The 15648-nt window shown below is 42.5% G+C and overlaps 1 protein-coding gene across 4 annotated transcripts in view; it reads left to right on the top strand.

Moving 5' to 3' along the window:
* LOC110965491 (neuronal growth regulator 1-like) overlaps positions 1–15648 on the top strand; it is a 667889-nt gene that overhangs the window by 613538 nt on the left and 38703 nt on the right. For 3 of the 4 annotated variants that reach the window (XM_051947042.1, XM_051947041.1, XM_051947040.1), the window contains one exon: positions 1253–4587. The exons of the other annotated variant lie outside the window; for it this stretch is intronic. In XM_051947042.1, the coding sequence (XP_051803002.1) occupies positions 1253–1353 (101 nt within the window). In that variant the 3' untranslated portion in view covers positions 1354–4587. Of the gene's footprint in view, positions 1–1252; positions 4588–15648 lie in introns of those variants that run through there. 4 annotated transcript variants of the gene reach the window in all.

Here is a 15648-nt window from a genome sequence, read left to right as displayed (position 1 = left end):
CACTAATCTTTGGTTCTCACCTTGAAGCTGTGGTGACTGAATGGACCTCTGTGATAGGTGTGAAGCTTTTAGAGTTTCCAGCTTCTCTGCCGACACGTCTGAAGACGACGAGTTTGTCTCCAAAGCGTGAACACAGAAATTAGACCCTGCTTTAATGTTTTTCTGAGTAAAATCACACACTTTGTTGTTGTAAACTGCAGCTCGCTGGGCTGACGAGGCTCCAGTGAATCTCATTTAGGATGTTCACGGTTTATTTAGTGCAATACACCATATATAAAAATATATATTCACTGGGGAGTCACGGTTGGTTTTACAGGAAAGTTCGTCTCTTAGCCGCCTCCCAGCAGAGAGAATAAAGTGAATGAACTCTTCTGCTAATGAGGCAGACTTTATTTGTGTTCGCCTTCAAGAGATAAGGTCAGGACAATAAGACAAGACCAGATGTGAGACGAACCTCCAACCAGAGAGTTTATGGATCCTTCCAGAACTGGAAGACATCTGGGCTTCCAAATGTTTAAAAATCAACCTTCTGTTCTCCAGCTTTCTGCTCCACATTGATCAATAATAGGTACTGATTGTCTCATTTTATTCCATGTTTTCTGTGTTGTTGCTAACCCTACTCTAATCCATGCTAATGTGATCTTTCTCTCAGCAGTAGAAGCTAGATATTTAGCTAGCTGTTACTGCTGACCACTGATGGAAAACAGTCCAAAGATGTGAGTCTGATCCTGATAATATGAGGTAGAGAGAGACATTCAATCAAGACTGACAATGGATGAAAAGATGGAAAATAGAAGAGAGGACATAGCTTTGATCTACACATTCTGTAGGAATGATGGAGGATGGAAACGACAGAAAGAAGACAGAAAATGACAAAAGTGACACTAATGCTACATTGTGTTAGCTAATGGTGTTGAAAGGCTAAAAAAAGAAAACCTCTGTGTAGTGATGTCAGCACATGGATAAAGGTGGGAGTTTTATGGAGAACATGGACTGGTCTGGTTGACCGCAGACTTTAGAACGGTGGTGTAAATAAATCATGTAAAGGACCTCCTATAGCCCCTCAGTGTCGCCCCCTGCTGTCCGTTCTGCAGCGGTGTGTTTGTTCTTCCTCATCTTACCGACTGAAATCAGCGGTGGCAGTGCAGTAATTGCCACTCTCATCTGGCAGCTGCAGGGTTTAAACGGTGGGTTTCTGTGGTGTGAAAAGCCTAATCAGAACTAATCAGAGCCTGTCTTGTTTGTCCCACAGCGCCCAACACTGCCCCCTATGGGAGCACGGGGAGCGCCGACGCCCCGCTGGCCTGCCGCTACCTGGTCCTGGCGCTCTCGTCCTTCATCAGCGTCTACTAACGGAGAACCGGCCGGACACAGAGACTGTGGAGAGCATTTAGGAGTCCTTTTTGACATTGCCGATGGCTGGAATCCAATCTGGTACAGTTTGTTGCAGAGCTGAGGTGGAAATAATCCGTTTCTGAGGGGAGTTTCTGTTCTTTTTTTGTTTTGGTGAAATCTCTCATGTAAATACTCTGATGTTTTTTTATTATTATTGTTTCCTTTCTCTTCTGTTGTTTTTTTATTTCCTGGTTGTGAATCTTCCCACCCACCTCCCATCAAATCAAACCCAGAAACCCTCCAAACCCACTTCATGCATCGTTCTCCGGCGATCGGTGCAAAAACTCACATTCTCATCCCTTTTTATTTTTTTTGTTTTTTTGTACATGGCTGAAAAGAAGCAACTGTGCCAAGTCTCTCAGTACACAAAACTACCATTCCAGTGTTGTATTGAATGTATTATGGGCTGCTGAGCAAAGGACAGACATTTAGATTCTAACAATACAAGGTTTTAATTATGGGGTGTGCTGAAAAATACAGAAAACAAAAAAAAGAAAAAACAAACGACGAAAAAAGGCAGGGCTCTTTCAGGACCCGTGTTGTCATGATTAGATGGATGAACAGTGTTCAAGGTGTGCTTTGTTGTGTTCTCTAATAGCTCCATCAGTTCCTATGATCAGGCGGCCGTCGAAGTAGCAGAAAATACCGTATCGTACCGTTTAATTTCATCGAGTTAGGCTTTTATTTTGAAGGGGGACCACAAAATGACGAAAACGAGACACAAAACGACAGAAAGTAGACAGGAAAGGACAAAAACAAGACACAAAATGACAGACATGAGACAGAAAACGACCAAAAAAAGACAGAAAATTATAAAAGCGAGACACAAAATGACAGAAACTTGACAAAGACAAAAACAACATAGAAAACGACAGAAATGAGACACAAAATGACAGAAACTGGACAGAAAAAGACAAAAACAATATAGAAAGTGGCAGAAATGAGACACAAAGGGACAGAAACTAGACAGAAAACGACCACAACGTGCCTGCCGAGCAGCTTAGGTCAGGCCGTCGTCGTAGCAGAATATTCCCTATCGTACCTCATGATTTCATCAAGCTTTTATTTTGAAGGGGGACCAGTTTTCCTCAACCCACCGTGACTCTACGGGACGGAGGAACATCGCTGCCCTGTGTTTACATCCTTTATTAAATATGAAAAGCTCCTTCTCCTCTGAGTCCACGTCTGTGAACGTCACACCAGAAAGACACAGAAAGTTCAACCCTTAAACTCACAGCGACCTCTGTTACAGTTTATCGCCTCCCAGAGCGCCAAAGCCTTCCTCCCCAAACAGTTCAGTACAGAACCTACAAGAAAAGTAGAATCACTAATCCTGCTTTGACTCAGGCATCCTCGTGTTATGAGACAAACACGAAGCTCAGAAAGACGACCAGTGCTCCAAACATGGATAAAGGTGCTGAAGGTCCTCCAAGTTTCACAAACAGACGACGGAAATGAGACACAAAATGACAAAAACTGGACAACAAATGACAGAAATGAGACGCAAAATGAGAAAAAACTGGACACCAAACGACAGAAACAAGAGAGAAAACAACAAAAACAAGACAAAAACAGGACAGAGAGCGACAGAAACGAGACACAAAATGACAAAAACTGGACAACAAATGACAGAAACGAGACACAAAATGACAAAAACTGGACAACAAATGACAGAAACGAGACACAAAATGACAAAAACTGGACAACAAATGACAGAAACGAGACACAAAATGACAAAAACTGGACAACAAATGACAGAAACGAGACACAAAATGACAAAAACTGAGCAAATGACAGAAATGAGACGCAAAATGACAAAAACTAGACACAAAAGACAAAAACAAGACAAAAAGCAACAGAAATGAAACAGAAAACGACAACTACAGGACACAAAATGACAGAAATGAGACACAAAACGGCAGAAATGAGACAGAAAACAACAAAAACGAGACAGAAAACTCTAAAAACAATCAAGAAAGTGACAGAAGTGAGACAGAAAAGACAAAAAAACCAGAACACTACCAAAACGAGACAGAAAACGACATAAACGAGACACAAAATGACAGAAAACAACAAAAACGAAATCCAAAACGACAGAAATAAGACACAAAACGACAGAAACAAAACAGAAAATGGCCAAAACGAGACAGAAAACACAAAAACGAGGCGCAAAATGACCAAAACGAGACACAATAGATGATCAGTCAAATGAAACCACTAACCTGGTGACTTTGTGTTTAAATTCAGCGATGGAGGCTGCTGTCAGAGTTTCCTTTGTTTTGGCATCTTCATCCTCCAGCGTCTATCAGATGCTGTAATGCCTTAATAGATTCCCTCCTCCAGAAGCTCTCAGATCGACTCATTGTGTTCCTGAATGTTCAGAAACTTCCAATCCAAGCGACGGCTCCTGCAGGTGTTTGAGCTGCACATCTCCAGAGGAATAGCCATCCCAGAAAAAGAAGCACAAACACTGTTCTGACTTCAACGTTTCGTGGTGGTTTTGTTTGAAGCTCTGCTAAACTTCTTTCTTTTATTGTTTGTACTGAAAATACTGCACCGTATGATCTTGTTTAAATGTTAAGGTATAATGAACTGGAGTCAGACGTATATTTATTCTCTTCCTTTATGAAAACCATGTATAAAAACACCTTTGGATGTGAGGCGCAGCGTGGCACAGTTTCTACTGTTGTCCTTCCTTTAGATGCCACGCCTGTCGCTGGTTTGTTACAAAGAACGATGTTTGCAGTCCGATGATCTTCTTTTTGGAGCGGGAGGTGTGAACCAGTAATCCAGTATTATAGAGCAGAATCAATGTGTGTATATTTGGAGAATATTAGAGCCAGTGTGTAGTGTAGTTTTCACACACTCTGTTTGACGATGTGCAGAGAGTCTGGTTGTGCTGCATGTCAAAGTTAACCTGTGTTTTTGAGGTGGCCATTTTACACATACTCAGACTTTTGATGAAGTTTCTTTGGTCTAAGAACACTGACCTCCTCCAGACCTCCAGGCCACAGCTGTGTGTGGTTTGTTGCTGATGAAAACTACTGATGGTGACGGTCTGTCTGAGCACCATGCGAGTATTCCATATGAAATGTACTGGATGTTTTCAAATTATGCTATTAACCGGTCCCTTTTATCCAATTACTATTATTATTATTATTTGCAATAAAAGTCTTCATGTTACAACGGAAACCCACATCTGAGTTCATGAGCACTCACTGACAAAAACAAGACGGAAAAAGAGAAAACCGAGACAGAAAATGACAAAAGCAAGACAGAAAACAACAAAAACAAGCCACAAAATGACAGAAACAAGACAGAAAGTGACAAAAACAAGACGGAAAACAACAAAAATGAGTCAGAAAATGACAAAAATGAGACACAAAATGACAAAAATGAGTCCACAAATTACAAAAAGGAAACAAAAATAACAAAAACAAGACAAAATGAGTAAAACAAGATACAAAACAACAAAAGTGAGATACAAAATAACAAAAACAAGGCAGAAAATTTAAAAAATTAGTCCAAAAATTACAAAAATGACACAAAAATAAAACAGAAAATGCCAAAAAGGAAAACAAAATGATAAAAACAAGACAGAAAATGACAAAAATGAGACACTAAATGACAACATTTTGTCCAAATTTACAAAAATGAGACACAAAATGACAAAAACAAGATGCAAAATCACAATAAATAAAACACAAAATGACAAAAAAGACGCAAAATGATAAAAAAGTGATACAAAAATAACAAACAGACAATACCACAGAGGAAAAAACAAAATGACAAAAATGAGACACAAAATGACAAAAACATGACAGAAAATAACAAAAATTACTCCAAAATTACAAAAATATTGCCTTAAAAAAGCCAAAAACAAGACAGTAAAAAACAAAAACGAGCCAAAAAATGACAAAAACAGTACGGAAAATTACAAAAATGAATCCAAAAATTACAAAAATGACACAAAAATGACAACAAAACAGAAAATGTAAAAAAGTAAAAACAAAATGACAAAAACAAGACAGAAAATGACAAAAATGAGACACTAAATGACAAAATTTTGTCCAAAAATTTAAAAAAATGAAACAAAATTACAAAAAAATGGCAAAAATGAGACACAAAATGACCAAAACAAGAATCAAAATGACAAAAAGTGACACAAAAATGACAAAAACAAGATACAAAACAACAAAAATTAGACAAAAAATTACAAAATGAGACACAAGATGACTAAATGAGACAAACACATCTACCTTCAGTGGTACCAGGCATTAAACTGAACAAGAAACAGAAGAAAACCAGACTGGTCTGATCATTTTCCCTGACTGCGGTATCAACATGACTCAGCTAAACCACGAGCTGCTGCTAGCTGCTGCTAACTGCTGCTAGCTGCTGTTAGCTCCTGCTAGCTCCTGCTAGCTGCTGCTAGCTCCTGTTAGCCCCTGCTAACTGCTGCTAGCTGCAATGAAATTTAACCTACAATTAACTCTCTTCAGACGAATCAACCACGACCACTAACCACCAGTTTGACTGAAGAACTGTGGTCCAAAAAACCTCCATGAATATCAATGAATGCATAAGCAGAACATCTCAACTCGCATGAATTAGACAAATACAGCTTCAAAGGAGCAGAAAACATGTCTGTTCTAAACTCTAACATCACATGACCTCATTAACATCTTAGATACATACGTGTTCCCAGGTAAAGGGCCAAGAAAACATGTCAACCTCCTGGAAGATGTAACCTTTAACTGCTTTTTAATGAATAGTAGTCAGTTTGATTTGGTATCCAGACATCATGATGCTGCCTCCACCGTGCTTCACATCATGATGCTGCCTCCACCGTGCTTCACATCATGATGCTGCCTCCACCGTGCTTCACATCATGATGCTGCCTCCACCGTGCTTCATCATGATGCTGCCTCCACCATGCTTCATCATGATGCTGCCTCCACCGTGCTTCATCATGATGCTGCCTCCACCGTGCTTCACATCATGATGCTGCCTCCACCGTGCTTCACATCATGATGCTGCCTCCACCGTGCTTCACATCATGATGCTGCCTCCACCGTGCTTCACATCATGATGCTGCCTCCACCGTGCTTCATCATGGTGCTGCCTCCACCGTGCTTCATCATGATGCTGCCTCCACCATGCTTCATCATGATGCTGCCTCCACCGTGCTTCACATCATGATGCTGCCTCCACCGTGCTTCATCATGATGCTGCCTCCACCGTGCTTCATCATGATGCTGCCTCCACCATGCTTCATCATGATGCTGCCTCCACCGTGCTTCATCATGATGCTGCCTCCACCATGCTTCACATCATGATGCTGCCTCCACCGTGCTTCATCATGATGCTGCCTCCACCGTGCTTCATCATGATGCTGCCTCCACCATGCTTCATCATGATGCTGCCTCCACCGTGCTTCACATCATGATGCTGCCTCCACCGTGCTTCACATCATGATGCTGCCTCCACCATGGTTCATCATGGTGCTGCCTCCACCGTGCTTCATCACAATGCTGCCTCCACCGTGCTTCATCATGATGCTGCCTCCACCGCGCTTCATCATGATGCTGCCTCCACCATGCTTCTCAGTGGGGATGGTGTGTTTGTGATGATGTTCAGTGCTTGGTGTCCATCAAACATATCATCTAGTCTGATGGACATAAAGCTCCATCCTGGTCTCCTCAGACCAAAGAACCTTCTTCCAGGTGTCTTCAGAGTCTCCACATGTCTTCTGGTGAACTCTAGTCCAGATTTAATTGGAGCTTTTTCCATCAGAGTCTTTCTCTTTGTCTCCATGAAGCTTTGACTGGTGAAGAACAGACAGCAGTTGGATGAACAGTTTGAAGCTGTGACTCCTTCAGAGGAGTCATAGAGTCTTGGTGGCCTCCCTCTCTAGTCTCTCAGGTCTTGAGGACGTCCTGATCTAGTCACATTTATTCATGTTCCATCTTTCTTCCATTTCCTAATGATGGATTTAACTGGACTCCAGGAGATCTTCAGGTTCTTTAAATGTTCTTGTCGTTGACATTATTAGAGGAAACCTGTTTTCACTTCAATTTTAGTCTAAAAAGTTAAACTGATTGTGATTAAATGTTGAAATCCAATAAAAAGAGAAATGACCCAGAGGGCTGAATACTGTTTCTGGCAGCTAAACTTAGAGTCACAAGTTTAAAATGAGAAGGAAAGACCTGGTTATGCTAAGCTAACAGAGCTAACTGTATTTACTCTTTAGGTCGAACAAAACAGCCTATTGTGTTTTTTAGTGAAATCTAATGAAACCATCTGGACTTGTGTCATTCTGGATCAATGAATGATTGTTTCAATGGATGCTTCAGGTTTCAGGTCAGACGTGTTCATAGCATGTTTTACTCTTCCTAGCTTTACTTTAAATCAGCTATCCTGAAATTAGTGGTGTAAAAGTTAAGAACAACTCATCTCTTTATAAAATCAGTTTTTGTGTTTTAAAATCTCCTCTTCCATCCGAACAGCTGGTCACCTACAGAGGAACAAACCCACTCTGTTCTGAAAGGATTCAGTCTTTGTGTGAGTCACGGTTCTGTTTGTCATCGACTGATAGTCACACAGACAGAAAACGTTCAACCCTCTGAACACCAACACTTCAGGAAGTTCTGCAGAAACACAACCATGAAGAGAACTCAGATGTTTCTGTGCAGAATGACAGAACGACAAGAACCGATAAACAAAGCTCAGTTTCTTTGATTATTATTAATTATTAAAGGGGAACTTCGTTTTTTTTCAACCTGGGGTCTGTTTTCATGTCATTTCATACATGTGAGTGATGGAGAAATGAATTTGACATAGCTCCAGTATTTAGCCAGGCAGGCAGCTTAGCAGCTCAGCTAGCAGCTCAGCTAGCAGCTCAGCTAGCAGCTCAGCTAGCGAAAAGTATGGGGCAACTTGCCCCCCCCACGTCAAAGTCCGCCCTAACGTACTTTTTGCCCCACACTGACCGGCTCAGATAGTCTCAACGAGTGTCCCACAACATGCTAGAGATGAGAAGTGAACGAAAACCTCCACATTACCTGGCGATCGCTCTTTGTTGTGGTCTGTATCCAAAGCTCAGGACACTAGAAAGCAAATCTCGTTCTGAAATCGCACATTAGCTCGCGAAATCGTGCGATAGCTCGCGGTAAAACACCGGTGTTGGCGCAAGCTATTGCGCGATTTCGGAACGAGATTTGCTTTCTAGCGTCCTGAGATTTAGATACAGACACAACAAAGAGCGATCTCCAGGTAATGTGGAGGTTTTCGTTCACTTCTCATCTCTAGTATGTTGTGGGACACTCATTGAGACTATCTGAGCCGGTCAGTGTGGGGAAAAAGCACGTTAGAGAGGACTTTGACGCGGGGGGGCCTCTTGCCCCATACTTTTCGCTAGCTGAGCTGCTAGCTGAGCTGCTAGCTGAGCTGCTAGCTGAGCTGCTAAGCTGCCTGCCTGGCTAAATACTGGAGCTATGTCAAATTCATTTCTCCATCACTAACATGTATGAAATGACATGAAAACAGACCCCAGGTTGAAAAAAAATGAAGTTCCCTTTAAATTAATCATCCAAAAACAACCAGGAATCAAAGTGTCCAACATATTATACAGATGCCTCCATCACTGGAAAATACTATGGAGACTCTGTATACTACAGATATTGAACTATTTATCTTTAATCTGTTCTGATTCTTGTCTCCTCTCAGTTCTGTGTGAACACTGCCTGCAGTTCAGCCCAGAAATTACAGAGTTTTGATCATTTTACTGGAGCCACTTAGCACCTCGTAATTTAGGGGTTTTTTCTGCCGTCCTTTAGAAGAACTTGTGGGTCCGTCCTCTGTGTTTTTGTGGCGTTGTGTAGCCGTCTTAATCGTGTGGTATCGTTCATTTGATCTGCTCCCCTCTGGCCTCCAGCTCCATAAATCCTCCGGAGCCCAGATGGCCGGATGCCACAGAACACAGGATTAACCACTGTTTGCTCATCGCTGACCGCTGCTCACACACAAACTCCCTCCATCCCATAATGCATCCACACTAGATTAGACCTTTTTCTTTACCCCTCCTCGTAGCGCAGGGCTTTCCAGCATCCGATGACCTGAATACGCTCTGAACCCTCGGCGGTGTGACCGACCTCATACAGGCTCAGATGTGCTGTTGAAAGGAGGCCAGACCGCCTGCAGAGATCCTCACCTGCAGCTCGCTTTACATTTAACACTGGAGGATTTTAAATATTCATGACGGAGCGTATTATTAGGGCCCCGCAATCCCCGTCCTGAATTTTTAAAAGTCCCATTTCAAAGCATCCTCCCGAGCCGACACATCGAAGCGACGACTCTGAAAGAATGCGTTTATTAGCAGCTCCAGTTTGTTGCTTTACGAGACAACAGCTGCTCAAAGACAGTCTCAGAGAGGACGGTTCTGTCCTCAGTGTTCCTTTAAAGCATTTTATCGTTCAAACCGAAGCATCTCACACCAAGCTCAACACATTCCTTCCACTGACTCACAGTCTGAAGCTCCTGCAGGAAGTCCTCGCTTTACGGCGTCCTCGACTTACGGCAGGGGAGTCAAACTCATCTCAGTCCGGGTTCGACATCCAGTCCAATCTGATCTCCAGTAAAACCAGTAAAACCACAGCATAGTAACCTCTAAAAGACACAACTCCTAATGCTTCATTTGGTTAAGTGCAAAATGTATGTTCAAAACAACAAAGTCAGACAAAAAACACAGCGAGACAAAAAGGAAACACAAAAACGAGAAACCAAAAGACAGAAACATGAGACAAACAAAAGTCAATTATTACAAAAATGAGACACAAAATGACAAAAAATAAGACAAATGACAGAGAACGAACAAAAAAGACACGAAAAAGTTAGAAAGCGACCAAAAAATGGACAAGCAACACAAGCAAGACAAAAAAACACGAAACAAAAACAATGCACAAAACAAGGGAAAAAGGAAACACAAAACGGCAAAAACCAGAAACAAAACGACAAAAACACGACACAAATGACAAAAATTAGACCGAAAAAAGACAAAAACAAGAAAAACAAGAGAAATCTTACAAAAATGAGACACAAAACGAATAAAAGAACAATCTGGTATTTCACTTTATGAGGAAAACAACTTGTCATGGTCTAAAAATGATTTTAAATTTATAGTTTTACTAATTTACAATCTGCAGTTAATGTGTTCTCTGGGGTTTTTATACTGTGAGCCCCATGTTGGACACCCCTGGTTTATGATGTCATCGCCCTACAGCGTTCCATCGTTACATCACAACTGGTTACATGGAACTAGTTAATGAGCAGAGCGGATGAATACGTCGTCACACGGCGCTATCAGACGGCTTTGTTTCCATTCTCTGGTTGTACTCCACCTTGGATTGTTCTACATTCACTAACTTTTTACCTTCATTATGGCTCCCAGTGTGAGTCAGACTCTTCTGATGTTGGAGGAAAAGGAAAGCGTCTCCATGTGTTCTGTCTTCACTGCAACATAAAGCTGCATCCATCCAGCTAGTTAAACTCGTGCTGCAAAATGAATCGTAGCAAACTGGACATCTTTACTCTTGATGCTCATTAGAGTGAAAACTGCAACAAAACCAGAATAAAGCATCATAAATATGTTTAATTAAATCCTTTGAACTGAACCAGGAAGTCCATAAATGAAGTTCATTCCTGACGACATTGCCTCTGTGGCGGTTACTAAGTAGAGAGCCATAGTAGATAAATAGCAGACAGGAAGTGACAACTGTCAACAGACAACTTCAAAATAAAGGCTTTTTCAAAATAAAAGTACATCAATAATTCTGCCTTAAGGGTAGCACATCATGGAAGTGGAATTAGCCTGAATAAAAGACCGGGAACAGAACCACCAACGGATATCTGCAGTATTAGATCAGGTCCTGTAAAAACGGGTCAACATGTTCCGTTATCTTCTAGTCAGTGATTCATACATGCATTCATGACTTTACGAAGAACTGATGGACTTTGGTCACATTTTAGCTGAAGTTCTGAGAACAGACTTCCATGAATCCGTAGGACGGAGCTCTGATGTAAGACTTCCTGTATCTGCAGGTTCTGTTCATTGACTCCACTCTGAGGGGATTTCATGAAACATCAGCAGGTTTAGCAGCTACTCTGCCCCAAATACCGTAAAAACACATGTTAAACAGAGTTCAATGTCATCAGAATCACAATAACTGTGACTACAGAATCATTACGTTCTGGTGTTTTTATCTGTCTGGATATTTTCAGGTGAGACTCTTCATCTACTGCAGGAAGTAAAGCTGAGAAACTGAGGGTTATTCAGCAGATCTGGTGTATTTCAGAGCTCAGACTGTATTTTACATCCATAAACGTTGCCGGTGAGTCATTTTCTATCACAGCTGATGCAGATCTTTAACCTCTCAGCTTATGTTTTCTGCACAAACAAGAAGGAAAGCTGATGCAAATGAGTCTTTACAGAAACAGATTTACATCGGAACACGCTGCAGGTCGTGGAAGTGATTAGCATCGTGTTTGTGAGCAGAGATCGGCTGCAGAAGATGTGAGGATTCCTCCTGACCTCCGGTTAATGAAACCCTTCCTGGTCCTGTGTCGGTTTAACGAGGAGATGGTGTCGTTCAACACGCCGAGCTCTGCAGCCGCCTCCCTGAGCTGTCAGGACCAGAAAAAAACAGAAAAAAGGAATAAAATCTGTGCTTCTCGAGTGCATTCGGTGTGCTAGATGTGTTTGTTGCTCAGCAGGCGAGAGCTTTCCCCTCCTGTCAGACCCCAGCACAGAAGGAAGAAGAGATCTCTTTCTCTATAACCAGGCTGGGAGCAAGTTTCACTTCTAAATGGAAAAAAGAAAGAGCTCATGTTTTGTGAAATAGGAGCGTTTCTCACCAACATTTCAACACAAACAGCCCGTGGTTTCCGCCTCCAATTTTCTTTGAAATCCGTCTGAAAGCTGCCAATGCAGAGGACGCTGTTTTAAAAAGAGGCTGCATCAAGTATTTGTCAACCTGTCCCTCATTATTTCCACTGAACTGGAAAATAAGTTGCCGGCCGACGATGCGGAGCCGGAGATAATGCCGGGTTTAGAGGCAGATATCTGGAGCAGGACTCTCCGTGACGCCGGCGGCTGCAAAGTGTTTCTCATGAAGATGATTGAAAGGTTTCTGTAGAGCAGGAGAGTCAAACTCCTCTTAGATCAGGTTCAGCAATCAGTCCAGTCTGATCTGAAGTGATCCGGACCAGTAAAACCAGCAAAACACAGCATGACAACCTATGAATAACCAAAAAAATACGTTCAAAGCGACAAAAGTCAGACAAAGAAAGACAAAAAACGACAAAAACGAGGCAAATATTACAGAAATGAGGCACAAAAGGACAAAAATGAGACACACGACATGGAACGAAACAAGAAAGAACTAGACAAGTTAGAAAGTGACAAAAAATGGACAAACGACATCATTTAGGCAGAAAATTACAAAACAACAAAAAAATAGACAAAGAACGCAAGTGAGACAAAATAACACAAAATGACAAATAAAGCGAAACACAAAAAGACAAAATATTACAAAAATGAGATGAACGACATGAAGCACAACAAAAAGAAACAAGAAAACTGATTTAAAAAGTAAAAGGGCGACAAAAATAGACAAAAAGAAGCCAGAAAATGAATTTACACAGATGAGACAAAAGTGACAAAAAAGGAAACAAAAAGACAAAAAACAGTCAAACAACACAATCGAGACAAAAATGAAACGACAAAAACAAAACAAATGACAAGTCAGACAAAAAAAGACAAAATATTACAAAAACAATAAACAAAATGACATAAAACATGAGACAAACAACAAAAGTCAGACTAAAAACAACAAAAACACGACAAAATATTAAAAAATCAGACACAAAACGACAGAAGAACAAAGAACAATCCAGTATTTTACTTTCTGATCCAAACAACTTGTCATGGTCTAGAAATGATTCTAAATGTATACTTTTACTAATTTACAATCTGCAGTTAATGTCTTCTCTGGAGTTTCTACATTTTACAAAGTCGTCCCGTGGAGGCCCGGTTTTGGCCCGCGGGCCTCAGGTTGGACACCCTGCCATACAGGAAGCTTCTTCACTCCACTGACAGTACACGTGATCCTGCTGATCAGTTTTCAGGCCGATCACACGTAGTTTTATCTGAACGGTTCTCATCATGTGGGTCTGAGGTGCAGCTTTTCTTCTCTGTTTCATTTTTACAGGAAAAAACGAAGAAGTTTTCAGTATTTTGTGTTTTATTGAAATCTTCATGCTGACCAATAACATGATGAGAAGGTTGGAATGGAAACGTTGGAAGGTCCTTTATAGCCACCAGTTGTACATTTATAGGCTCTAGATCACTGGAATGATATATACGGCTTTAAGTGGCATTGATATATCTATCTATAATATATATATATATAAATATACATATAAATATATATTGATATTTGTCCAGAAATAAGAAATTTCATGTACTTTATGATTACTTTGAAGCTGACATTGTGTATAGCACGTATGCAAGTTCATCTTCATCATGTTTGATGTAATTTTGTAGCAGTGGTTTGATACTAATAAATGGAAGTTGATGATGGAACTGGACTCTGTTTCTGTTCAAGCTCCTACTGACCGGGTACCCTTCTGGACCTGTACCAGATACCCTACTGGACCGGACCCAGACCTCATCCTGTACCAGATACCCTACTGGACCGGACCCAGACCTCATCCTGTACCAGATACCCTACTGGACCGGACCCAGACCTCATCCTGTACCAGATACCCTACTGGACCGGACCCAGACCTCATCCTGTACCAGATACCCTACTGGACCGGACCCAGACCTCATCCTGTACCAGATACCCTACTGGACCGGACCCAGACCTCATCCTGTACCAGATACCCTACTGGACCGGACCCAGACCTCATCCTGTACCAGATACCCTACTGGACCAGACCCAGACCTCATCCTGTACCAGATACCCTACTGGACCGGACCCAGACCTCATCCTGTACCAGATACCCTACTGGACCAGACCCAGACCTCATCCTGTACCAGATACCCTACTGGTGTAGACCCGGACCTCATCCTGTACCAGATACCCTACTGGTCCAGACCCAGACCTCACCCTGTACCAGATACCCTACTGGACCAGACCCAGACCTCATCCTGTACCAGATACCCTACTGGACCAGATCCAGACCTCATCCTGTACCAGATACCCTACTGGACCAGACCCAGACCTCATCCTGTACCAGATACCCTACTGGTGTAGACCCGGACCTCATCCTGTACCAGATACCCTACTGGTCCAGACCCAGACCTCATCCTGTACCAGATACCCTACTGGTCCAGACCCAGACCTCATCCTGTACCAGATACCCTACTGGACCGGACCCAGACCTCATCCTGTACCAGATACCCTACTGGTCCAGACCCAGACCTCACCCTGTACCAGATACCCTACTGGACCAGACCCAGACCTCATCCTGTACCAGATACCCTACTGGTCCAGACCCAGACCTCACCCTGTACCAGATACCCTACTGGACCAGACCCAGACCTCATCCTGTACCAGATACCCTACTGGACCAGATCCAGACCTCATCCTGTACCAGATACCCTACTGGACCAGACCCAGACCTCATCCTGTACCAGATACCCTACTGGTGTAGACCCGGACCTCATCCTGTACCAGATACCCTACTGGTCCAGACCCAGACCTCATCCTGTACCAGATACCCTACTGGACCGGACCCAGACCTCATCCTGTACCAGATACCCTACTGGTCCAGACCCAGACCTCATCCTGTACCAGATACCCTACTGGACCGGACCCAGACCTCATCCTGTACCAGATACCCTACTGGACCGGACCCAGACCTCATCCTGTACCAGATACCCTACTGGACCAGACCCGGACCTCATCCTGTACCAGATACCCTACTGGACCAGACCCAGACCTCATCCTGTACCAGATACCCTACTGGACCGGACCCAGACCTCATCCCGTACCAGATACCCTACTGGACCGGACCCAGACCTCATCCCGTACCAGATACCGTACTGGTCCAGACCCAGACCTCATCCTGTACCAGATACCCTACTGGACCGGACCCAGACCTCATCCCGTACCAGATACCCTACTGGACCAGACGGTTATTTTGTCAATTTTGTTTTATTTTAGCATCGTTTTGTCATTGTTGTGTTAT

The sequence above is a fragment of the Acanthochromis polyacanthus genome, chromosome 4 (genome assembly GCF_021347895.1).
Source record: "Acanthochromis polyacanthus isolate Apoly-LR-REF ecotype Palm Island chromosome 4, KAUST_Apoly_ChrSc, whole genome shotgun sequence".
In the NCBI taxonomy this organism is placed as follows: Eukaryota; Metazoa; Chordata; class Actinopteri; family Pomacentridae; genus Acanthochromis; species Acanthochromis polyacanthus.
Note: the sequence above shows the minus strand (reverse complement) of the source record. Positions and strands in the feature narration are given on the sequence as shown.